At 37.6% G+C, this 23546-nt stretch overlaps 1 protein-coding gene across 4 annotated transcripts in view; it reads right to left on the reverse strand.

Moving 5' to 3' along the window:
* The window catches only part of ATP6V1H (ATPase H+ transporting V1 subunit H), a 116390-nt gene that overhangs the window by 65808 nt on the left and 27036 nt on the right, over positions 1 to 23546 (reverse strand). For 3 of the 4 annotated variants that reach the window (XM_003823248.5, XM_003823250.6, XM_055116552.2), the window contains 5 exons: positions 23173 to 23286; positions 20423 to 20527; positions 16948 to 17001; positions 7120 to 7217; positions 987 to 1179 (listed from right to left, as the gene is read on the reverse strand). In XM_003823248.5, the coding sequence (XP_003823296.1) occupies positions 987 to 1179; positions 7120 to 7217; positions 16948 to 17001; positions 20423 to 20527; positions 23173 to 23286 (564 nt within the window). The remainder of the gene's footprint in view (positions 1 to 986; positions 1180 to 7119; positions 7218 to 16947; positions 17002 to 20422; positions 20528 to 23172; positions 23287 to 23546) is intronic. The other variant, XM_003823249.6, reaches the window with a different exon arrangement.

Below are 23546 nucleotides of genomic sequence, written 5' to 3' on the forward strand. Positions count from 1 at the left end.
CACCCAGCCCCACTTTTTATTTTTTACTTGTTTTTTAAAGAAAGTATAAGAACAAAAATGGTTAAAAGCACAGATTCTACAGCCAACATTCTGGATTTGTATGTCTGCTACCTATCAGCAATGTGACCTCTACGCCTCAGTATTCCCAACGTATAGCAAAGATACCTATATACTAACAGTAACAACAATAACATGTTATAGAGCTCTGGTGAGCATTAAATGAATTAAACAGAAAAATCTTCGAACGATGTATAGCAGAGGGTAGGCACTATATGGGACATGTCCACTGTTACTAACCTTGAATAGCATTCTTAGAGAGATTACTTCAACCAAGCCATCCCATAGAAGCCCATCTAAAGTGACCAACAAAATTATCAGTAGACAATTGGCACAGCAAATACACTGGCTCTCGGTAGCCAATTAGCAATGTGAAGTATTAAAACCACCTGGCAACCTAGGATTTCGATTCTAGCTAGGCTTTCTCTTGTCCTCAACTTCCTCATCTGTTCAAAGGAGGAAGATGACTTAGGTAACTGACAAATCTAATATCCTAATAGGATAACTTTACTGTTTAAATAATGATAGATCTTTATAGTTGCCTCAAAAATGTACTCCAGTCAGTAGATCCAGAACCTGAAACACAACTCCATACTAACATACATGCTCCATAAGACAGAAACTCCTTCAAAAACAGTCTCTTGGAATACACTGCAACAGAAAAGGACTTCCTCCATCTGAACATAATCCAATTGCATTTCCCTACAAGCATACTGTAACTCACAGATTTCATTCATAGTTTCCTCTCACCTATCCCACTGCCCACACCATAAATACAAATTAGTGATATTTTACTCTATATTCACCAAGACTCTATGGTTTCATAACCACAAGAAGAACAAGTAATTTTTTCCCGCCTGCTAAAAACTCAAATATACTGCACAGTGAAAAATGCCTCACATACACACAAACCAACATAAAACACTTACACGAAATGCTGCAAGAATGATTCTTGTTACTTTCTCTTTGACAGACTCCTGAAGGATATCAGACAGAACTGGAATGATATTATAGCGCCGCAGGTGTTCACACATTTGAGGACTGAATGCCAGGAGCCATATTGAAAAAATCATTTGATACTGGAGCTGAAAGCCACACTTGTTACTCAACACTCCCATTATGCTGAAAAACAAACAAACAAAAAAAACACATTTACAAAACATTTAGAAAGAAGAAATAAGCAATTATTCTCTTTTTGCACTAATGGAACAGGTCTCTCTGAATTATGTCCTGTTTCTTTTCTGCCAGCAATAACAAGCAGCTAGATTGCTACTCACAGAGAACCATTTCCAGTACAGCTCCACTTAACCCTCTCTCCAAAAGTCACAGGATCTCAGGAAGCAGGAGCTCCTGCTGTGCGGCAAGAAGAAAGGGAACAAAGACTTGTAATATGGCAACGGGAATGGAAAGAGCAATCGGACAGACAATAGAGCCAAATGTTACATGGAGATTTTGAGTCTGGGCAACCAATAAGACCACCGATAGCTTTAAAATAAAGGAAACAGAGAAAAGAAGGGATGCGCTTGGTGAAAACCTGTGATGGGTTCAAACTTGACATAGCCAATTACTGAATTCGGGGGTCAGGAAAAACCTCAGTTTGATCAAGAGATCAAAAACCTGTTTGATCAAATTTCTAGTTTGATCTCTTACTTTACTGATAAGGAAACTAGGAAAATGACATGGACATGAAGGAGGTTACACCAAGAGACAGAATATATACAATAGAAGAAAAGCTAAGGAAATTGCCCTGGGGAATACCTACATTCAAAGAATAGAGTTCAGAAATCATCAAATAAAAAAAAAACAGAAATCATCAAATAAGACCATTAAAAGTGACCTTCATATTGGAGCAGAGCCTACCATTTAAAAAGAAAAAAAGACCAAAGGGGTTAAGAGCTCCAAAACCACAGAATGTACAACACAAAGAGTGAGCCCTAATGTAAGCTATGGAAACTTACTAATAAAAATCTATTAACATTGGATCATCATTTGGAACAAATATACCATACTAATGCAAGATGTTAATGATAATGGAAATTTGAGGCGGGAGAGGAGAGGATGTAATGGGAACTCTCTGCACTTTTGGTTTTTCTGTAAAACTAAAGCTGCTCTAATAATATAACTGTTTAAAATGCTAAGCCTGATTTTACAACCTAAACCTACTGTAACTTACTGAAAGGCTTTTATCTGTGTCATTTCTTCATTTGTATGATTTGTATATAGTTCAGTTCACTAATTGTTTTTAATGTTCTCATGCATGGCTTTTGCCTTGTCTTCTCTATTTTTGGATGTTATGTAAAACTTGCTTTTTAATTAATATTGATATCAGTACATAAACTGCTATAAAATCATGTCACTTTATACTGTAAACACCCTAGTCCCTGGTTTCCTTTGCTCTCTGTTCCAGTTATTAAGCCAAGCCTTCTGTACTTGGCTTTGTGATGCTGTGGCTGAGACCCTGAAAACCACATTTCTGTTCTACCAGTTGGCTCCATGTTAGGCTATGCCAAGAACAGGAGCTAGAGGCTGACTTCAAGGAAGGAAGAACAGACTTCCTCCTGTTGGCTTCCTGATCCTGAGAGCATTACCCCAGTAACACTCCTTCAACCCGGCAGCAGCAGTTCTTTCCTACAGCAGCAGCCAAATTCAGTTTGCAGTTTTTCCAGCTCTAGCAGAACAAGCCTCATCACATTTCCTCAGAGACATCAGCACTAGCCAACTGGCTCCCCTCCCCAGAGTCCTGGGTTCCAAATCCATGAGGCTTTTCCTCGGAGTTCAGAGACACCAATATCAGCTGGGCAAAACCTCCTCCTCAAATGTCTAAATTTCAGCTGTACTCAGCCCCTCCTCCAAGCATGCAAATTTTAATGATTCCAGTCTCTTACCATTGCCCACCTATTTTACATCCCCCACCCCACCTTATGGGTGGTATCTGCACTCGCTACCTTTCCGACACTCAAGAGTCATTTTTTTTTTTTTTCGTTTTAAACAAAATTAGTGGTTGGGCATGGTGGCTCAAGCTGCTAATCCTAGCATTTTGGGAGGCCAGGGTGGGCGGATCTCTTGAGCCAGGAATTTGAGGCTAGCCTGGGCAACATGGCAAAACCCCATCTCTATCAAAAAAACATAACAATACCAAAAAATTTCCCAAAAAAATACAAAAAGGGCAAATGTGTACTTAGTTAATAATTCTTCATATCAAATTATGTTAAAATAAAAAAGAATGCCAATGGTAGTTTAATGGGAATAGCACTGCATCTATAAATTACTTTGGGCAGTAGAGGCAATTACCCCCAGCAAAGGCCCACTTATAGCTCCAATATTTAGGAAGTTAATGTTAACCTTCAGACTTTCTTGTGAGGCTAACAATATATAGCACAATATAATGTAAATTTTTCTATCTTACATAGGTATACAAATAAACGGTGTTGTATTATGTATATAATAGGCTTTTTAACAACAACAAAAAAGTCAGCAAACTATATAGATTAAAATGTGCTGGGTTTTTTTAAGACCTCAGTTATCGGCCAGGCAAGGTGGCTCATGCCTATAATCCCAGCACTTTGGGAGGCCGAGGCAGGTGGATTATGAGGTCAGGAGTTCAAGACCAGCCTGGCCAACATGGTGAAACCCCATCTCTACTAAAAATACAAAAATTAGCTGGGTGTGGTGACGCACACTTGTAATCCTAGCTACTCAGGAGGCTGAGGCAGAATTACTTGAACCCAGGAGGCGGAGGTTGCAGTGAGCTGAGATTGCACCACTGCACTCCAGCCTGAGTGAGACTCTGTCTCAGAAAGGAAAAAAAAAGACCTCAGTTATCTTCCTGTCTTCAAATGGGCTATACTTGAAAATTTTTCTCCTCACATTATTCCTATTTGCAATGTGAGAAACACACACACACACACAAATTCAATGCTAAGCAAAAACTCAAAAAGTAGAAAGTACATATTTCTGAAAAAATGAAAAGATTAAATGACTTTTTGAAATTGCTATACTTTCAGCAAGTTATTATACTTTTATTAATGCCCATTTCTCCACCTAAAGGTTTATCTGATTACTGCTAATCTTATTAGTGGTCATTAGCATATCAAAATATATTGGTTGAACATGAAATAGTCTAGATTATATTTATGCCTGATCTTTTTGCTGCTAAATGGTTAACATTGCTGAATGGTCTCTAAAATACTAAGGTACTAGCCATCAGAACAGCAGAATTTGTTGTACTCAGTATACCATGAGAGTTCAAAGGGACCAAATTTTGGTATTTGAGTTTATTTTATAAGCAATTATAACTATTTGTAGAGATTGCTATTTCATGACTTTGATTCTTTCTTACAGGTCCTCCATAGGGGGAAAAAAATCTAATTTTTGGTTAGTAGAATTAAAATTCATTTTATCTTACAATAACCCTAATTGTAAGATAAAATGAATTTTAATTCTGCCAAACAATTCTACTGGACTCTTTTATAAACCACATATTATTGAATTTTAGTTGTCTTATGCTGTTTTATCATCCTATATATTATTTTATCATTATTCATTGATTATAACCAATTATACTAAGAAATCAAAGACTAAAATAATAAGAAAGTTAGAGATTGATGGAATCACCTAGGAAAATTATATAATAGTGAAACAAATAATTACCCTTTATTGCACTGCCCAAAATACTGCATTATCTTTTATGGAGGTAAAAAGACTGGTAACACCATTTTTGTAGTTCACCTTTAAGTTTCTGTGCAGAAAAGAGTTAACAGCAAAGTCCTAAGGCTGCTAGCCTCAGAAAGAACTGCTTACAAGGTTGGCCTTTGGCTGACTTCTGGGAATTTGGCTGGTAAAGTTTCCTAAATTGATCAAACTAAACCATTTGTACAAACATGTGGCTTATGCTGAATTCCTACTGCTATTGTCTAAATGTCTGTGTCCCTCCAAAATTCACATGTTCAAAGACTAACACCCAAGGTGATGGTATTAGGAGGTGGGGCCTTTGGGAGGTGATTAGGTCATGAGGGCAGAGCACTCATGAATGGGATTAGTACCCTTCTAAAAGGGTCCTGAAAAAGACCCCTGTCCCCTCTCCCATCTGAGTTTACAGTGAAAAGATGGCCATTTATGAATGAGGAAACAGGCCCTCACCAGACACCAAATCTGCTAGTGCCTTCATCTTGGACTTCCTGGCCTCCAGAAATGTGAGAAGTAAGTTTCCATTGTTTATAAGCCACCCAGTATTTTGTTAAAGCAGCCCAAATAGATTAAGACACCTACTTTCTTTCAGGAGTCTGAAATTTTGGTGTGTTTTAGGCACAGTGTGTCTACATAACTAACTTCTAATAAAATCTTCAGAGCTGAGTCTCTGATGGGTTTCCGGGACAGAAACCTCACACAAATGTTGCTGCATTTTCAATGCTGGGAGAAGATACCCTGTGCGACCCCTCTGGGAGGAAGAGAGCATAAGGGAGCCTGCACGTGGATTCCTCCATACTCAGCCTGTGTCTTTGTCCCTTATGATACAGCTGTGCATCCTCACTGTATCTCTGTAATAAATCTTATCTGTGAATAGAACTATATGCTATGTCTGTGAGTCTTTCTAATGAATCTCCTGACAAGTGTGAACACAGCTGAGAATTCAGAATTTTTTATTTTCTGCCCATAATAATGACCAACAGAGGAAAGTGTTTCACAATTATTAGATTATTCAGAAGATGAAAACAAAGAGATAGATTGCACTCTATTCTCTAACAATAATGGTGAAATGGGTCAAATAAGTGAAATCTTAAACTGTGAGTCTCTAGATAGCTATATCATAAATGAATTTACTCAAACTCAGGAACTGATAAATGAGGAATATATTTCTAAGGACAAAAAGGAAATATAGTATTCTCAACTAGTTAGCCACTGAACATGAAAGACTTCCAGACAGTATTCTGCAGCAAGAACCTAGACCATTTCGCTCAAGGACATGTGATGATTTTCTGTAATCTTTTATGATATTTGTGTATCAAAATGTACTTTCTACAAAAAGGTTTGCTATATTTTAATTTTTATTGAAATTTCTAATAGTTGTTTTTCACTCTCTTTATTCTTAGTTCCGTCAATTTTTCACAAAATGACTAAAAATATATTTTTAAAGGGTCTGTTGGACCCAGATGACAAACTGTGATGGCTATTTTTCCTGGCAAACTGAGGATTAAATAAACAAGAATGGACTGAAATTTTATAGATTAATAGAAAAACAATTAGTAACTTACTGAATTGATGGATATTGAATAGTTGTGACAATTCAAATAACAACTCACAAGAACAGCTATTCGCAGAAGTAACCCATTCTAAGACATTGCATACAAATACTGACTGAAAAGACCTAGAATATTTGGGTCCCTTCACAGGTATATCCTACACTGGAGATACAGGGTAAGAGTCCAATGCTTGCTTTAAATCCTCACCCACCAAGCAACTTACTGTTGATAACCTAAACTCCTCTGTAGATTTTCTAACAGAGAAACAATGCCTTGCTAAATGAAAAGAATATTTAGTTTAAAAGCAGTCAGATCTCTCATGAACAAATAAATTGATTTTCTGATGGTAAAACAAGATTTCCATTGTTTTGGAGGTTTTCAGGTGCTTGTCTGTATAAGCCTGAACAGGCAGCTCCTCAAAGTTTCTATACCTGCAAATTAGGATCCCACAAAGATTGGGCTAAATTATATGGCATTAGAAAGAAAGGCTTATATTCACTCTTTCCTGGGTAAGAACTTTTCTTGTTGATTTTTGCCTACATTCATCATTAATTATTTTCTAAAATTTTTTATATTCTGAGTACCTGGAATCTGTCTTGTTAAGCATTAGGTTCTTAAGAGGCCTTAACCTCTTATAAAAGCACAGATCAAGCAAGGAAAGGGGCTCAGTTTGATAGTTACTAACTTCTAAAAAGCTTAGCATAGTCAATTGTTAAACAGGTATGAAAAAAATATTTCTTTTAGATGATTACGTATTTCTTTGAAAATGTCAAGGAGAGATGCTTGTAAATGTTATTTTACATTAAAAGGAAAGGGCACTCACCAATTTACCCCATCTGCTTCCACCCAAGCAAAGCGGTACTCATTGACCCGGAGCATCAGCTGCAAACACCCGGCCACGCACTGCACATACTGCGAACTCTGCACAAGAAGTAGTGTTGAGTTTTTAAATGGGAAGCATTTAAAGTCATGCGATCAGACACACATTTCTAAATGAAAAGTCTGATTACCTACTGGAATTAGCATCTGAGCATCCAAAATTCCCTAATCTCTTTTCAAAAGTTAATCCTCATGTTTGCTTTAATCTCTACCTCTTAGAAATGAACAAGATTTTGTCTCCTGAATTAAATCTACACAAGTCAAGACTACTTAACACACAGGGAAATCCGGAACAAAATAATTTATATTTGATACAGTTTGATAAATAAGCACACTGCCTTGCAATGTTTCACATATCCCTGAATAAAGATACTATGTATAGAGAATACTGTTGCACATAATTACAGAACTATCAAAGAACAATAAAATTAACAAAAAGAAGAGTAAATACTTCAAGATAGGCCTATATGTAAATGACCTTGGACAAGTTCCTGAACTTTTTCAATATGAAATTTCTTCATCCTTATGAGAAAAACACTGCCAAGCACCCTGAATATTGTTAGATTTAAGAAAAATAATTTAGGCTATGCACAGTGGTTCATGCCTGTAATCCTACCACTTTGGGAGGCTGAGGCGGGCGGATTTCCTGAGCTCAGGAGCTCGAGGCTAGCCCGGGCAACCTGGTGAAACCCCATTTCTACTAAAAATACAAAAAATTAGCTGGGCCTGGTGGCGCACACCTGTAATCCCAGCTACTTGGAAGGCTGAGGCATGAGAATTGCTGGAATCCAGGAGGCAGAGGTTGCAGTGAGCTGAGATCACACCACTGCACTCCAGCCTGGACGACAGAGTGAGACTCTGTCTCAAAAAAAGTAAATAAATAAATAAATAATAATTCATTTTACAACACAGCTAGACAAACATAGGAACTCAATAAATAAAAACTTTATTTAAAAACCCATATGGCATATAAAAAGTCTGATTAAACACTTGAAAAAGACTATGATTTTTAAAACCATCAGTTCAATAACACTGTCCCTTAGAAATTGTGCTTAAACCTGAAACTTAAAATAAACAGGAGTAATACTCCCAGAAAGTTGCAAGCCCCTTCATTTTACCAAAGCTAGTGGGAACATCTGACCTGGGCTTTTCCTTAAATATGTACAATAAGCCTTAAGACTTTAAGAAGTAGAGAAAGGAGGCTGGGTGCGGTGGCTCATGCCTGTGATCCCAGCACTTTGGGAGGCCAAGGCGGGTGGATCACTTGAGCTCAGGAGTTCAAAACCAGCCTGGCCAACATGGCGAAACTCCATCTCTACTAAAAATACAAAAATTAGCCAGGTGTGGTGGCGTGCACCTGCAATCCCAGCTACTCAGGAGGCTGAGGCAGAAGAGTCACTTGAACCCAGGAGGCAGAGGTTGCAGTGAGCCAAGATCACGCCACTGCACTCCAGCCTGGTTGACAGAGTGAGACTCTATCTCAAAAAAAAAATAAAAACAGAAGAAGAAGAAGAGAAAGGAAAAGAAATTTCAGACAACAGCCTTCAAAATGAACATGCTAATTTCAAAAAGAATTTTTTAAGGAAAGAATCACAGGTGTTATATAAATTCACAGAACCTAACATACATGATGCTACTAAACTTTGTTCCAATTTAAATACCGTTCATAAAAACCTAACACTTCAGAGAAATTCCAGGCACTTTAATACAAAAACAAAACAATATAAGTACATTTGGTGGAATAGTCAAATGTATCAAGAAAAGGTGATCTTGGGTTGTACCTAAAAAGCAGTTAATTTAGTTCCACAAAAACACAATATATCTAGTAATATAATTAGCCTGAAAACTCGAAACATTAGCAAAAATTAAAGACAGATAAATAGTGCATTTTCAGTTCTAAAACAATATTCCATAATGAAAAAATATTTTTTTTCCAATTAAGTCATCAGGTAGAAACTTTTTCTAAAGAAGAGGAATCCCATCTTTCCTGCTTAGAGAGATAACCAAGCAAGATTTCTAGACAAATGAATAAAAAGGCAACAGAGAGCACCCTCTTCTCTTCCATTTACCATCAGTTTCCTCTCATCACAAAAATTCTTTGTTTCAGGGTAAGTGTTTCTTTTCTGTGGCTACTCACCATGCTATGTTGAAATACATAACACACTACAAGGATGGATTCTTGGTTGTTATTTATAGCTTCAGTATTCCCATTACAAATGAGCATATAAAAAGTGCTGGTCCTAAATCTGACATACTCTCTCCTATTGCACACTATCAGGCAGTAGCCATACCATTCCAGAGATTACTTTCATAGTATAGAGAGAAACAGCACTGGTAAATGATTAAATTATTGCCTTCAATTACGCAAAGTAGAGTGCGTTACTTCCTGGTCTTTCACTTAAATTGAAGTTAAAGATGAAATAAAAATTTCCCCTTTTATGATACCAACAGCGTATTATTATGATACTCATTTTTTCAGAAGAGGAATCCAAGACATAAAAAGGTGATATAATTTGCTGAAATGAAAATACTGAGTTGGCCAGGCACAGTGGCTCACACCTGTAACCCCAACACTTTCGGAGGCCGAGGAGGGTAGATCACTTGAGGTCAGAAGTTTGAGACCAGCCTGGCCAACATGGCAAAGTCCTGTCTCTACTAAACATACAAAAAATAGCTGGGCAGGTGGCATGCACCTGTAGTCTCAGTTACTCAAGAGGGTCAGGCAGGAAAATCGCTTGAACCCAGGAGGTGGAAGTTGCAGTGAGCAGAGACGGCATCACTGAACTCCAGCCTGGGCAACAAAGTGACACCCTGTCTCAAAAAAAAGAAAATAGCGAGTTAATCTTAGATTGGCACTAGAAGTCAACTCTCTTCATGCTTGAGCTAGTATTCTTTGTACTGTGCCAAGCATTCTGGGCTAAGAACTTGCTACAACATGCACTTTCTATACAGCAAACCTCAATGGCAGAGAAAAACACTATTTTCACTTCTCAACACATTTAAGAGAATGTCATTTAAATAAATTCTTCAATGTTGCTGAAAATGCAAGCTCGTACTATATTACAGTGAAAGTCACAACACAAAGATAATAGCAACTACAGTATTCACCTTCCTGGTGAATGTGGTCTCAGAGATCCATATACTACAGAATTACAAATTCAGTAATTGAGGAACTGCAAAATAAGTAAGCAATAAAAGAAACATAAAAACATCAATGATACTGTATGTACAAAGTAAAACTAATGTTATAAAAATGTTTACAAATTTTCAATATTCATCTTCATAATGCTAGGATTTAAGTGCAAACTAAGTGAAAAAGAATAAAGACAGTATTCATCTACATTCTGGAATTGTCCGCACTTGAGAAAACAAGTCTGCTTGGAGTAAAAGGCATCTGTTCCACAGATACATGGTGAAAATGCACAGCACGTTGGTATCAGTGAAGCACAAAGATGAACTTTTCAAACATACAATTGACTAATGTAAGTCCCAGAAAGCAGTTTTAAGTGAAATGAAAAGATGCTGATCAAAGTTCTAAAAGTAATTAATATGTTTCATGACTATTAAACTTTTCTTTTTCTCTTAAAACTAAAAGGTGATTGTATACGTGTGTATGTGTGATTTTTGCTTCAATATAGACACTTAGAAAACACAGGACAATATCAAGTGTCAGTAAAGAACTGAAACAAATGGAATTTTCATGCTTTGTTGAAGGGCACACAAACTGAAAAAACAGGCAAGATCCACTAAAACTAAATTTACATACATCCCATTAATCAGCAATTCTATTCTAAAATTAGGTGCTGCAGACGTAAAGGTATACATCTGCCAAAAGATATGTACAAGAATGTTCACACCAAAATTATTCACAAGAGTCAAAAAACTAGAAGCAACCCAAATATCCATCAATAAGAGAATGAGTAATATTCATATAATGAAATACTACATTGCAATGAAAAAGAATTACTGCTAAATGCAATGAATGAATTTCATAGACACAATATTAAGCAAGAGAGCTCAGACACATAAGAATTTATACTGTATGATTCCATTAAATGGAGTTCAAGATCAGACAACACTACTCTATGGTAATAGATGTCATAATAATGATAACCTTTGTGCGAGTTGAGGTGAAGGCAGTAGGAGGAATTATGAGGTATACATTTATCTCGCTGAACATTTAACATCTGTGCATTTTCCTTTATGTAAGTTATGACATAATTTAAAAAAAGAAATAGAGAAAAGAAAGTAAAAGAGGAATAGAGAGGGAGAAGGACAGAGTGAAAACTGGAACAGGAATCAGAAGTTTTGTCACATAATGTTGGGCAAATCACTTAACTTCTCGAAAATTGTTTTCTTGTTAGCAAAGAAAAAGAAAAATAATATCTCTACCACTGGGAAAAATAAAAAAAAACTGCCATGACACTGAAATCAATTTCTATAAAACACTAAACAATTGTAAAATATACTATTATCATCAATATTCAGGAATTAAAATACATATATACCCCAAGAATTCTCTTGAAGTTGGCTGATTAAAAGAGATCCTCTAGTCAACAGTCATAAAATATCTAAATGAAGATAGTTTCACCAAAAAAAAATAGTTTTACTATTGGTTTACAAATTTATAAATCTTCAAAGTACTGCTTACAATCTAATGTGCTTAATCCAGTAATTCAATTACATGACTAGTGGGAATCTTTATTACAGAAAAAAAATTGTCAGCGTAACTAAAAAAAACGTGATTTTCTTTATAAATTATTGCTTTGTATGCAACTTCCGAGAACATAACTGATAAATACATAGTATTAGGTTAGCTTATTATTGTTATCAGTGCTATACTTTGAAAATGACATGTAAAAGAAAGTCTTATATTTAAATACTTTACCAGTTAATTTTCTTTTGCATTTCAGAATATATCTCCAGGCAATCCTTCCAAAAATCAACACAAAGCCCATTTTATAATCAAGTGTTGAACAGCTCGTGTAATTTACTGAATACTGTGCTGAAAGTGAAAATCATAATGGTCATATGGATACTTCACGTACTATTTCTACCAAATGTATATGCTTTTCACACAACTGTAAAGTTGAAAAATCATAAGTTGGACCATCGTAGGGCAGGGACTGTCTGTAATTGCCTGTGAGTTACTCCAGGTCCCCACAAACTTCACAACTCACCAGCTACAGCAGACTACAATTTAATAACAGGCCTGCAGTACGTGAATAACTGATGTGGCCCACTGATTTCTGCACTTAATCAGCACTTTTGATGGACTTACAATCAAAGCAGTAAAGAACTAAAGCAAAGAAGTCTTCCACCTCTTCTGAAGGGGTGACAAGTATTACATCAGCACAGCATTAAATTAAAAACAAAGCCAAAGCAGTGAAACTAGTCTCCCATTAACAAGAATATTAGAACTGCCACAGAAAACAATTTAAGGAATCTGGTCAAAAGCCAAAAAAAAACTAGGTCCTAGGCCAGGTGTGGTGGCTCACGTCTGTAATCCCAGCACTTTGGGAGGCCAAGGTGGGCAGATTACCTGAGGTCAGGCGTTCAAGACCAGCCTGGCCAACATGGCGAAACCCCCATCTCTACTTAGAAAAAAAAAAAAAACTAAGTCCTTTTTCCTCTCAATCTAAAATACTGTTACTGCACACTAAAACACGGATGAATCTTGAAAACATTATGCTAAGTGAAGGAAGCCAGTCACAGAAGACCATGTATGATTTCATTTATATGGAATGTCCAAAAGAGGCAAATCCCAAGACAGAAAGTAGGTTAGTGGCTGCCAGGGCTTGGAGGCAAGAACAGGAATGGGGAAGACTGTTAATGTGTACAGGGTTGGTTGGTTTGTTTTTCTGAGATGTTGAAATGTTATGAAGTTAGACTGTGGTAATGGTTGCACAATTCTGTAAATTTATTAAAAATCACTGAATGGCAAAATGATGCATTTTATAGCATGTGAAATATATTTCAATAAGGCTCTTTTTAAAACTAAATAAAATTGAAAATTTACTTTCTCACTCACACCGGCAACACTTCCAAGGGCTCCAGAACCACATATGGTTAGGGGCTGCTACAATGGACAGTACAGCTATCGTGAGCATTTCTACCATCACAGAAATTTCTACTGGACATGGATTGCTCCACTAAATCAAGAGGCAAGATGAAACAAGCAAGAAGGACCTGGCAACTTAAGTCACTACTAGTGACACAGCATTCATCTAGCAACTACTCATTCCAGACTGCTTCTGCAACACAAATCACAGAGAACAGGACACGGAAACATGTGGGCTCTCTCATGAATCGTTCTCTTGCCTATGCGTACTGTAAAAATGAAGCTAGGGAGGGGAAAAACGAAAACAGAGAAAGAAACAAATCCCCAGGTTCTTTCTAAATCTTCCAAAGTTTGTGGAGGAGTCACAGTATTCTTTCATCAGGGCATCAGCACAGCAATCCACTTCCACGCTGTCCTGCCTTCCTCAGAAGAAAAGACTTACAATCCATGTTTAAGAATCAGTAAACAACTCAGACAGTCTAAAGTAAGTACATATAATCTGATGTCTATTTTCACAATTAGGAGAAGACAAATAATGCACTTTAAGGAAATTCCACTTATCTAATGTCATTTAAATAAAAATGTTTCACTGGGTACAGTGGCTCACGCCTATAATCCCAACACTTTGGAAGGCCAAGGCGGGTAGATTGCCTGAGCTCAGGAGTTCAAGGCCAGCCTGGACAACATAGCGAGACCTTGTCTCCACCAAAATACAAAAAAAATAAGCGGGGCATGGTGGCTCGTGCTTGTAGTCCCAGCTACTGGTGGGATGGGGGTCGGGGGTTGGTGGTGGTGGTTGGGCTGAGGCTGGAGGATCGCTTCAGCCTGGGAGGCAGAAGTTGCAGTGAGCTGAGATCACGCCACTGCACTCCAACCTGGGTGACAGAGTGAGACTCCATCTCAAAAAAAAAAAAAACAAAATATTTTTAATGATCCACTCATAACTTAAAATGATGCTTCTGAGGCCATTTTAAAAAGGTAAGACTGTTGAATCATGTTTATTTCACATTTTGCAGTGTAAAACTTGTTTTATACTGACATCAAGTGGCAATAATTTGTAATGCAGTTTACCAAGCTGCTTTTCTCCACTCTGAAAAGATATGATTTAAAGATATGATACTGATACCTTTAAAAGTCTGAGTAAGCAATGCAACTTGAGGAATGCCTAAAGATGCAATTCTAACTCAGCTGCCTCACAAGTAATTCTCTAAGCAGTCCATTTCTTCAGAGTCTCTGTGTGACCTCGGGCATGTTGGTATGTTTTTCTGTTTGGTCTCACTACTCATCCATAAAATGTGGCTAATGATATGACCTACATTGAACAGGGAGTGTAAATATTCAAGGAGATGTAAATGTAAAATGAGTAAGCGTCAGGCACATAGTTAAGTGCTCAATGAATATTAGCTGCTATATTAAGATTCCCCTATGGAAATATAAGAATCAAAGGAAGGGCTGACACCCTACTCTCAACACATGGAGGTCTGCTTTTCAAGTAGACAGCCATCTAAAAAAGTAAGAACTTCAGGAAGAGTCCAAAAATATGTTCAGGGTTGAGAGTCACTAAAGGGAAGAAGGTAGGAAACCAAAGGCCATCTTTTCCTAACTCACAATCACTCCTGATGTGAATTCCATTTGGGATGTATATGAATCTACCAGGTAAATCACTTAGACCAACACACCACCAATTCAGTTAATTTTGTTTTTCTAATACATTGCACAGAAAATAGCAAAATAAGGATGTCATGTCAGCAGAGTTTGCATTTCCTTATTTAAGCTTTAATAACTTAAAATACTTTGACAACCACTTAAATAAGTTTGTAAGTCTAAAATAAGCTAAATAATTTTTCAAACCGGTAGAAATTCAAGACACATGAAATGAAGACTCTCAATTTAAGCAAAATAAAGATTCTCAATGTAAACATCTGCTTCTGACTGAGAAACGAGACTTCTTACCTACCATTTCCTCAGCCCACCATGGCCCCAGGATCGCGCATCTAGTTCTATATCTTGTTCTGATTCCACTTCAGAAGGCTAATAGCCATTTTCTGGCCTAACATATGAGTCATCAAACACTTCAACCCATGCTCCAAGAGAAGCCCAGCTTCAAAATGGATTTTGCTGCCATCTATGGTCTTGGAACATACATACCCGTGACATTCATTCAGATTATGGGAGTACCAGTAACCAATATGGATATTAAATGGCTCCTACAGAGCTTCACTTGGGTCTATTGCAGGCAGGTTACAGAAACTACCCTCTAAAGATGCTTCCTAGTTTCCTAGTGATACTTTCAACAAAGGAAGCTTGACCCACTTCTGTTTCTGTCTCCGTTTTCCCTAACTTTCTATCAACTGGCTCTCATTATGAACATCGTTAACTTGTCCAAACTTACTTCCAATTCCTGAGCTATTCCTAGAGCACAGCAAAGTTCAACCATTCCCAAATGGAAAACGTAACTTTAGCCAAGAAAGGAACTTGGGGAGCCATAATTAATCTTAATTATGTAGATTATTTATGTATTATTTATGTATTTATGTAGAGCCTTTTGGCTCTACAAAAATGTGGAAAGAAGGCCTGGCGTGGTGGCTCATGCCTGTAATCTCAGCACTTTGGGAGGCCAAGGCAGGCAGATCACGAGGTCAAGAGATCGACACCATTCTGGCCAACTTGGTGAAACCTCATCTCTACTAAAAATACAAAAATTAGCTGGGTGTGGTGGCGGGCGCTTGTAGTCCCAGCTACTCAGGAGGCTGAGGCAGGAGAATTAATTGAACCTGGGAGGCAGAGGTTGCAGTGAGCTGAGATCACACCACTGCACTCTAGCCTGGTGACAGAGTGACATTCCATCTCAAAAAAAAATAAAAAATAAAAAATGTGGAAAGAGATTAGTCAAAAAAGAAAAAAAGTCGAGCAAGGGGCTGGCTACCATGTAGCCCCACATAAAGCCTTGAGCTTCATAGTACAGCAGTCAGTTTTAGTGCCATCAAGGAACTCAATTTCTTGGCCAGGTGTGGTGGCTCAGACCTATAATCCCAGCACTTTGGGAGACCGAGGCAGGCAGATTACTTGAGGCCAGGAGTTCAAGACCAGCCTGGCCAACATGACGAAACTCCATCTCTACTAAAAATACAAAAATTAGCCAGGTGTGGTGGTGCATGCCTGTAATCCCAGCTACTCAGGAGGCTGAGGCAGGAGAATCACTTGAATCCGGGAGGCAGAGGTTGCAGTGAGCTGAGATTGTGCCACTGCACTCCAGCCTGGGGGATAGAGCTAGACTGTGTCTCAAAAAATAAATAAATAAATAAAAGTAACTGAATTTCTTTCAAATGTTTGACGCTTTTGTTCACCTTTTGATTAGACAGATATTAGACAGTTTAATCAGATAACTGAAGTTCAAAGAGAAAACTTTATGATTATTTGCTCCAGTTGTGCTTCTGAATTCTGATTTTTGCTTTGTTTCTCAGATCTGAAACAAAAGTCACCTGGAAAAAAGAGCAACGGGAAAGAACAAGTCTTATGTCTACCACAGAAAAGATGATCTCCACAGACCATCAATATTTATATATAGTTTATAATACAATTAACCTAACTGGAGGTGACCATGGATTTATAGTTGGGGAACTAGTAAACACCTTCAAAATTTTAAGTGTATATGACTCAAAATAATTTATTTTGGGGATGTTTAGGAGGCCAGTGAAGGAATATACTTACATCACTTGAAGAGACTGTTCCTGTTTCAACAGCAACACCGCTACCACGCAGTTTCTATTATGAAATAAATAACTCATTATTTAGTTTTGTTTTGATTTTATCCTAATGTATCAGCTTACAAAAGGGAGCTAAGCAAACTTTTCCCCTAATTCTATGTAATAATTTTTCCCCTATAATTTTATTCCTAATCCTACTAAATAAAAAGCAAGGGGATGACACAAAATGTTCTAAATATCGTTACATTCTTCCAGATAATATATTAATCAGTAAGTAGCTAAAAATGGAACAATAATAAACTGACTACTAAGCTCCAGGTAAATTTCATGGGTAAAGCTAGTGCAAATTTCCAAGTCTTAAGATTTACTTACTGAATTGTTTTTCCAGTAAAATGACTGCCTTAAATTGAACTATCCACACTATATTCTGTAGCAAAGCTTTCAAAAATAGGTGCCTGATGTCAGGAAGGTACAATATGTGACTTGGTTATCCACAGCAAAGCTAATGAATTATAATGACAATCAAAATCTCAAATGTCATATAGAAATGACCAAAGAAAATTTAAAGAAAGTCAGAGGCTGAAAGTGCAAGAGAAAAGCAATAATGAATTTCTGAAAGGAAATGTTAACTTTGTATCATTCAATAACTACTATCTATGAAGTGCAGGCATGAGTCCCCACAACCCAAGTGCAACACTCCAAACTACCCAAAAAGGCTTCAAAGGCCACTATAAGGTCAAAGAACAAAACATCTAAACTTGCAGCTAACTTGGACTTTTGAAAGTTTATTTCTATTAGAATCATGAAATTGTGGTACTTTTTGTGAGAGAGAAAAACACTTGTGACAGAGAAAAAAGAGACACTCTAGATGTAGCACTATCGCATGACAATTGAGCAAAGTAGCAAGTAATATCACAAATAATTGTTACTTTTTAAAACGAAGAGTCTGGATTTTAATCATGATAGAAGGCTATGAAGAAGTGCCTGCCCACAGCAAGAGGGACAGTGCAATGAGAGCCAAGCAGAAGCAGTAGCCAGACTAAGAAGCAAGGCCAGGCTAAGCCTGGGTACCCTGAAGAGGTCCCCTGCAGCAGAAGGACCCGCAAAGCAGAGGCATTGCACAATTTAAAGTCCACAACTTAAAGCCAAAGACTCTGTGATAAAAAAGAGTGCACTAAAAAGATGCATAAAATACTTGAAGAGCATTTATCTATAAAAAGTTCAATTCTAATGAAAACTATTCTAGACATTGAAATATTTACTTCCACTAGTGATGACAGAAATATTCCTCCCAGTTGTTGGACATCATTACAAGCATAGTCAATCATTCCAGAAGTGACAGTCACCTGAGAGGCACAATGTATCTGTTATTCCTAGGAGGAAAAGTCTAAGGTAGAAGTGCCCAAAAAGCTAGTAGCACGCCACGGCATCCATTCTTCCCTACCAATTTTCATTTTATGAATTCAGCTACAGAGCCTTATTACCACTATACCTGAAAGCTAACATTACCCAGAATGAAGTTTTGTTTTTGTGGGGTTTTTTTTTGTTTTTTTGTTTTTTGTTTTTTGAGACAAGAGTCTAAACTGTCACTCAGGGTGGAGTGCAGTGGTGCGATCACAGCTCACTGCAGCCTCAACCTCCTCAGGCTCAGGTGATCCTTCTGCCTCAGCCTGCTGAGTAGCTGGAACTACAGGTGTGCACCACCACACCCGGCTAATTGTTCTATTTTTCGTAAAGACAGGGTTTTGCTATGTTGCCCAGGCTGGTCTCAAACTCCTGGGCTCAAGTAATTGGCCTGCCTCAGCCTCCCAAAGTGCTAGGATTACAGGCATAAGCCACCAACCAGGCCTGGAATGAAGTTTATTTAAAGGGAGAGATCATTTCAAAGCAGGAAAAAAGGGAGAAGTGTATCCTATTTAACTAACATTCTGATCCCAACCAATATGCTACATTTAGAAATTTTAAATCTCACTTTCACAAGCATGTTTCTTACATGTTTTAAATAGCTTGTTTTTGAAATATCTCACAAACTCAATAAAATGGTGGCTCTTGTAAAAACACTTTTTAAAACCGAGCCCCAAACCAGTTAAAATTGATGCTATTAACATAAAAAAGATTTTGATCAAGAAACTCTAAAATATCACCATCCAAATACAAATGGCAATTAGGCTCCCCTAAAAAAGGCAGGCAACAAGACAAAAAGTAAATGTAAGCAAAATACAGTGTCTTTCTTATGCCTCAAACTAAAATCTATTAAAATAATAAAGTCACCTGAAATCTAAATGGCAACTTTCAAAAAATTTCAAATAGACATTCATTTGTAATCTAACAACCTAATAATATTGTTTCTCCTGGTCCCATTCCTCCTCTAGGTCACCCTCACATCAAAATCTCATTTCCTTCTACCTTTTCATCTCCAGAATCCTCCTCCCCTGTCCACCTTCAGTTCTCTCCTCTTCTGAGTATCAATCCCACCAAACCTCTTCATACCTACACTTCAACCCTGTAAGCCTGAAACTAACACTCCACAGAGCCATCATTCATGTCCTATCTTTTGCCCTGTTCTGAGGAAACATGAAGACAAAACAGAAAACTTGTCATTTTCCAAGGCATTACACCTGCAGGCTATTTTCCTCCACGAAGACATAGAGCTAGAAAGGCCTGCAAGCAACCAACATGACCAGTAGGTTCGTTAGGCCTAACTAATCCCACCCTGAAACTGTGAAACTGTGAGAACGAGCCACTGTGTGGGACAGTGTCCTTTCGCAGCTGGACCAGGTAGCTCCAGGCTCACCCAGAGGCAGCTGGAAGCACGGGAGGGACTCGGCCAGACAAGGACAAGCAGGTTAGCTAATAATGATCTAGAACATGCTGTTTGCAGTTTGAAATGCCCCTGGTGGCACCCAGGACCAGTTTGTTTATTAGTGTAATCGGTTAGACAGCTTAGCCTGGTTATGTAACCAAAAGGGCATAAAAGATCTCACTCGAATCTTTCAGAGAGCTCTCCAAAAACCAAGATTTCTCGCACAAATCTTGGTGGTTCACAATCCTGGGGCAGCCAAGGGAGCTGCGCCTGGAAATCTCTCGGCCCGAGGCATGCTCTCTCCTGCTGTACCGTTTGTTTTCCTTTATCGAAGCCTCACACGCACGTGCTCTTTGGAGCTGTGTGGGTCCTTTAGTTCTCCGGCCTGTATCATCTTGGCAGCCACCTAGAAGAAAGGTACTCCCTGACCCCTGAAAAGCACGAATAAGAAACCCCAAGTGGCAGAAAAGACAGAAAGGATTGAAATGAAGCCAGTCAAAGAAAGAAAAAGCAAAGCACACTACCATATCTGAGAGTAGTTTGGTTTACTTGTCAAGTTCAAAACGGCATTATTTTAATAAAACATTTTTGTAATTTAACATATTTACTATAAATAGCTTAAAATAACACGGATGTTATACTCCTTTCAAAGGTACTTTAAAAAATTTTCTTTTACCTGTGAACTCAGCTGAGTTTTTATCCAATTGAAATAGTAATTTAAGTCACTGCCTTCCATCAATTCTTTTCCCCAAGCTGCTAACTTGGCAATAATTCTTGCTGCCTGAAAACAAATAAGAGATACATTTAACGCAACATTAATTCTAAAAATCACATCATATACCTTAAAAAAAGGATTTGTAACAATTTTGCTACACAATTTCTTAACACTCAACCCCTCTAAAAATAAGTTTATATTTCATTTTTTAAAATATATTTTGAAACAAACATTAAAAATATATTTTTAAATATTTCCATCAAAGTGAACCCAAATTAGCTGGGTCTTAGGAATTTCTTGACACTCCCTGTATTATTTTGAGTTTCAAAAGTAAGATTGGAATTCATTATATGACCAGCAAAAAACAGAACACAAAAATCTTTCTTAGAAGCAGACTGTCACCAAACCACTTGCCAGAATTCTAAGCAATCTCTTCAACAAACTGCCAGCCTCTCCCACACTCATTCCAAGCCACTTGGGAGTTCTAATACTTAAAAATCCATTTCTTAGGATAATATACATCCTAGGTATTAGTCGTCTCTCCCAACATAAACAAATATCCTTTCTCCTGAAAGATTTCTCCATTTTCTTCAAGCTATAAAACTAACCATTTTTAAAATTAAATAGGCAATATAAAGTACTAGTTCTCCACACACAAACCAATTTAATAAATATTCTATCAGTACTGAGAGCAAATCACTGTCTTAAAACTCCAAATCATTCAGCAATAATTCATCCCAGTAGAGAATGAAAGGCTACACTAGCTAACCTCAAAATAATTTCCTGTGCTGGTAGACTCATGTTTGTTCTTACATTTGAATACAGCAAACCAGTCTGACAGGTACACTTCCAAGGTCAGAATGTCAGACACTTAAGTGTTCTGGTGTATTTGGAATTCTACAACATAGGGACTAATGGGGCGCCTTTACTTGCTCATTGAGTTGTGACATGCTGAGGTTTTCACATGCCCAGCTAAATGAATTTATAAATACATTATCTAGTTTAAACTCATCTTACTGTCACAAAATAGACAACTGACTTAAAAAGATTACTGTTAGGAGGCCAAGGATTGAAAATATTATCAGCAGAGCATGCACAAGACAAAGGAACAAGAGCATAAGCTAGCATAAGCTCTTTATCAGCACATGGTAAACCAATGGGAGTCTGCCCCTCAGAATGTGAAAGATTGGCCAAAAGTAAATGAAATTACCAAGAAGTTAACATGGATTTGGCTGCACAGTAATAATGAACCATTTCCTAAGTGTATATTTGTTTAATATATTTGTCAGTTTTGTTGCTATACCATTAGGAGGACATTTAAACCAAACAGTGAAGAAAACAAGCCTCTACAATTTTAAAGAAGGAAATATATTACTGGCTTTTTGAAAAGTATTCTTTAAAATACAGTTTATTTCATCAGTCCTCCTTAATTTCTCTTTTTATAGATATTTCATAATGTCCACAACATATAAATATACTATATGAATACAATATATAACTATACTGTATGAATACATATACATGTGGAAGGAGGGAGGGAGGGAGCAAGATAACATACACGTTCAAAAATGTTTCACTGCCAGTGGCCCTTGATTTGAAAACTTTAAAAACATCTACTGAAACAAGCAGCCTCTGGAGCTACCACATGCCCCCAACAGCTCCTGCCATCCCCAACCCGTAGCCCACTCCCCAGTGGAAATAGAGAAGTCTTGTTTGTACAAAGGTTTATTCTCTCAACCCTGCTTTCAGATTCCATGAAAAATTCTTCAGTACTAGGGCTTCCAAACATAGCCTAAGTTTAAAACAGGAGTGTAGGCCGGGTGCAGTGCCTCACACCTGTAATCCCAGCACTCTGGGAGGCCGAGGCAGGCAGATCACAAAGTCAGGAGTTCAAGACCAGCCTGGCCAACATGGTGAAATCCCGTCTTTACTAAAAATACAAAAATTAGCTGGGCGTGGTGGCGCATGCCTGTAATCCCAGCTACTCAGGAGGCTGAGGCAGGAGAATCGCTTGAACCCAGGAGGCGGAGGTTGCAGCAAGCCGAGATCGCACAACTGCACTTCAGTCTGGCAACAGAGTGAGACCCCGTCTCAAAAAAAAAACCAGAGTGTATTTAAGATATTGAAAAGCAATCAGGTAACTACTTAAAATAAAAACGAAACACAGTAGCTGCTTCAAAGTAAAATTTAATTTCTATATAGTAAAATGTAGTTAACCCCACTACAAACACTGTAGAGCTGTTTACATGTGAGAATTCTCCACAGGCTTTGATGCACTCCTTGTAGTCTACAAAACCTCAACTGCATCAGAGCAACCCTATCTCCTTCCAACTCCCAATGTCCTTTCTCTACTGAACACCAATATGGAAAGCTATGTCATAGTAGTTACTCCTATGGGAACGGACAGGTTACTATGTCATAAAAGGCCCAGGTTTCTTTCTTACCTGAATGAGAATGTAATCACAATTCTATCTGTCAATTTTAAAATAATAATAAAACAAAAATTTTAAAATAAAAACCTTTCTTCTTTGTATTAAAAAAAAAAAATCCAGCTGGGTGCAGTGGCTCACACCTGTAATCCCAGCACTTTGGGAGGCCAAGGCAGGCGGACTGCTTGAGCCCTAAAGTTCAAGACCAGCCTGGGCAACATAGTGAGACCCTCTCTCTTTAAAAAAATTTTAAAAAAAGAATCCAATCAATTCAAAATTTACCATATGAACAGTGAAGGGATCCTGGCGATTCAACATTGGCAGAAAGTAGGGCCACGCAGTGTTCTTGCTACATCTTGCATAGTCAAAGAAAATGCTAACACGCTGATGATTTTCCTAAAAAAGAAAAGAAATGATATCACCAGTCAGAACACATTTTGCTAAAGAATGTAATGACTGTGCACCACTTCTCAACCTCCCATCAGTCTGTGTTCTTTTTTCAGTGTGTGTGTATGTGTGATTTGTCTGTCATTATTACTACGGGGCAGGGGGTAGGGATGGTAGTAGGCACAGATATTTTACTAAAAAAATCACCTTTAATGATTATGATTATTTTAAATCACAAAGTGTAAGACTACAAGTTACACTTCTCGGCC

The sequence above is a fragment of the Pan paniscus genome, chromosome 7 (genome assembly GCF_029289425.2).
Source record: "Pan paniscus chromosome 7, NHGRI_mPanPan1-v2.0_pri, whole genome shotgun sequence".
Taxonomy (NCBI): Eukaryota; Metazoa; Chordata; class Mammalia; order Primates; family Hominidae; genus Pan; species Pan paniscus.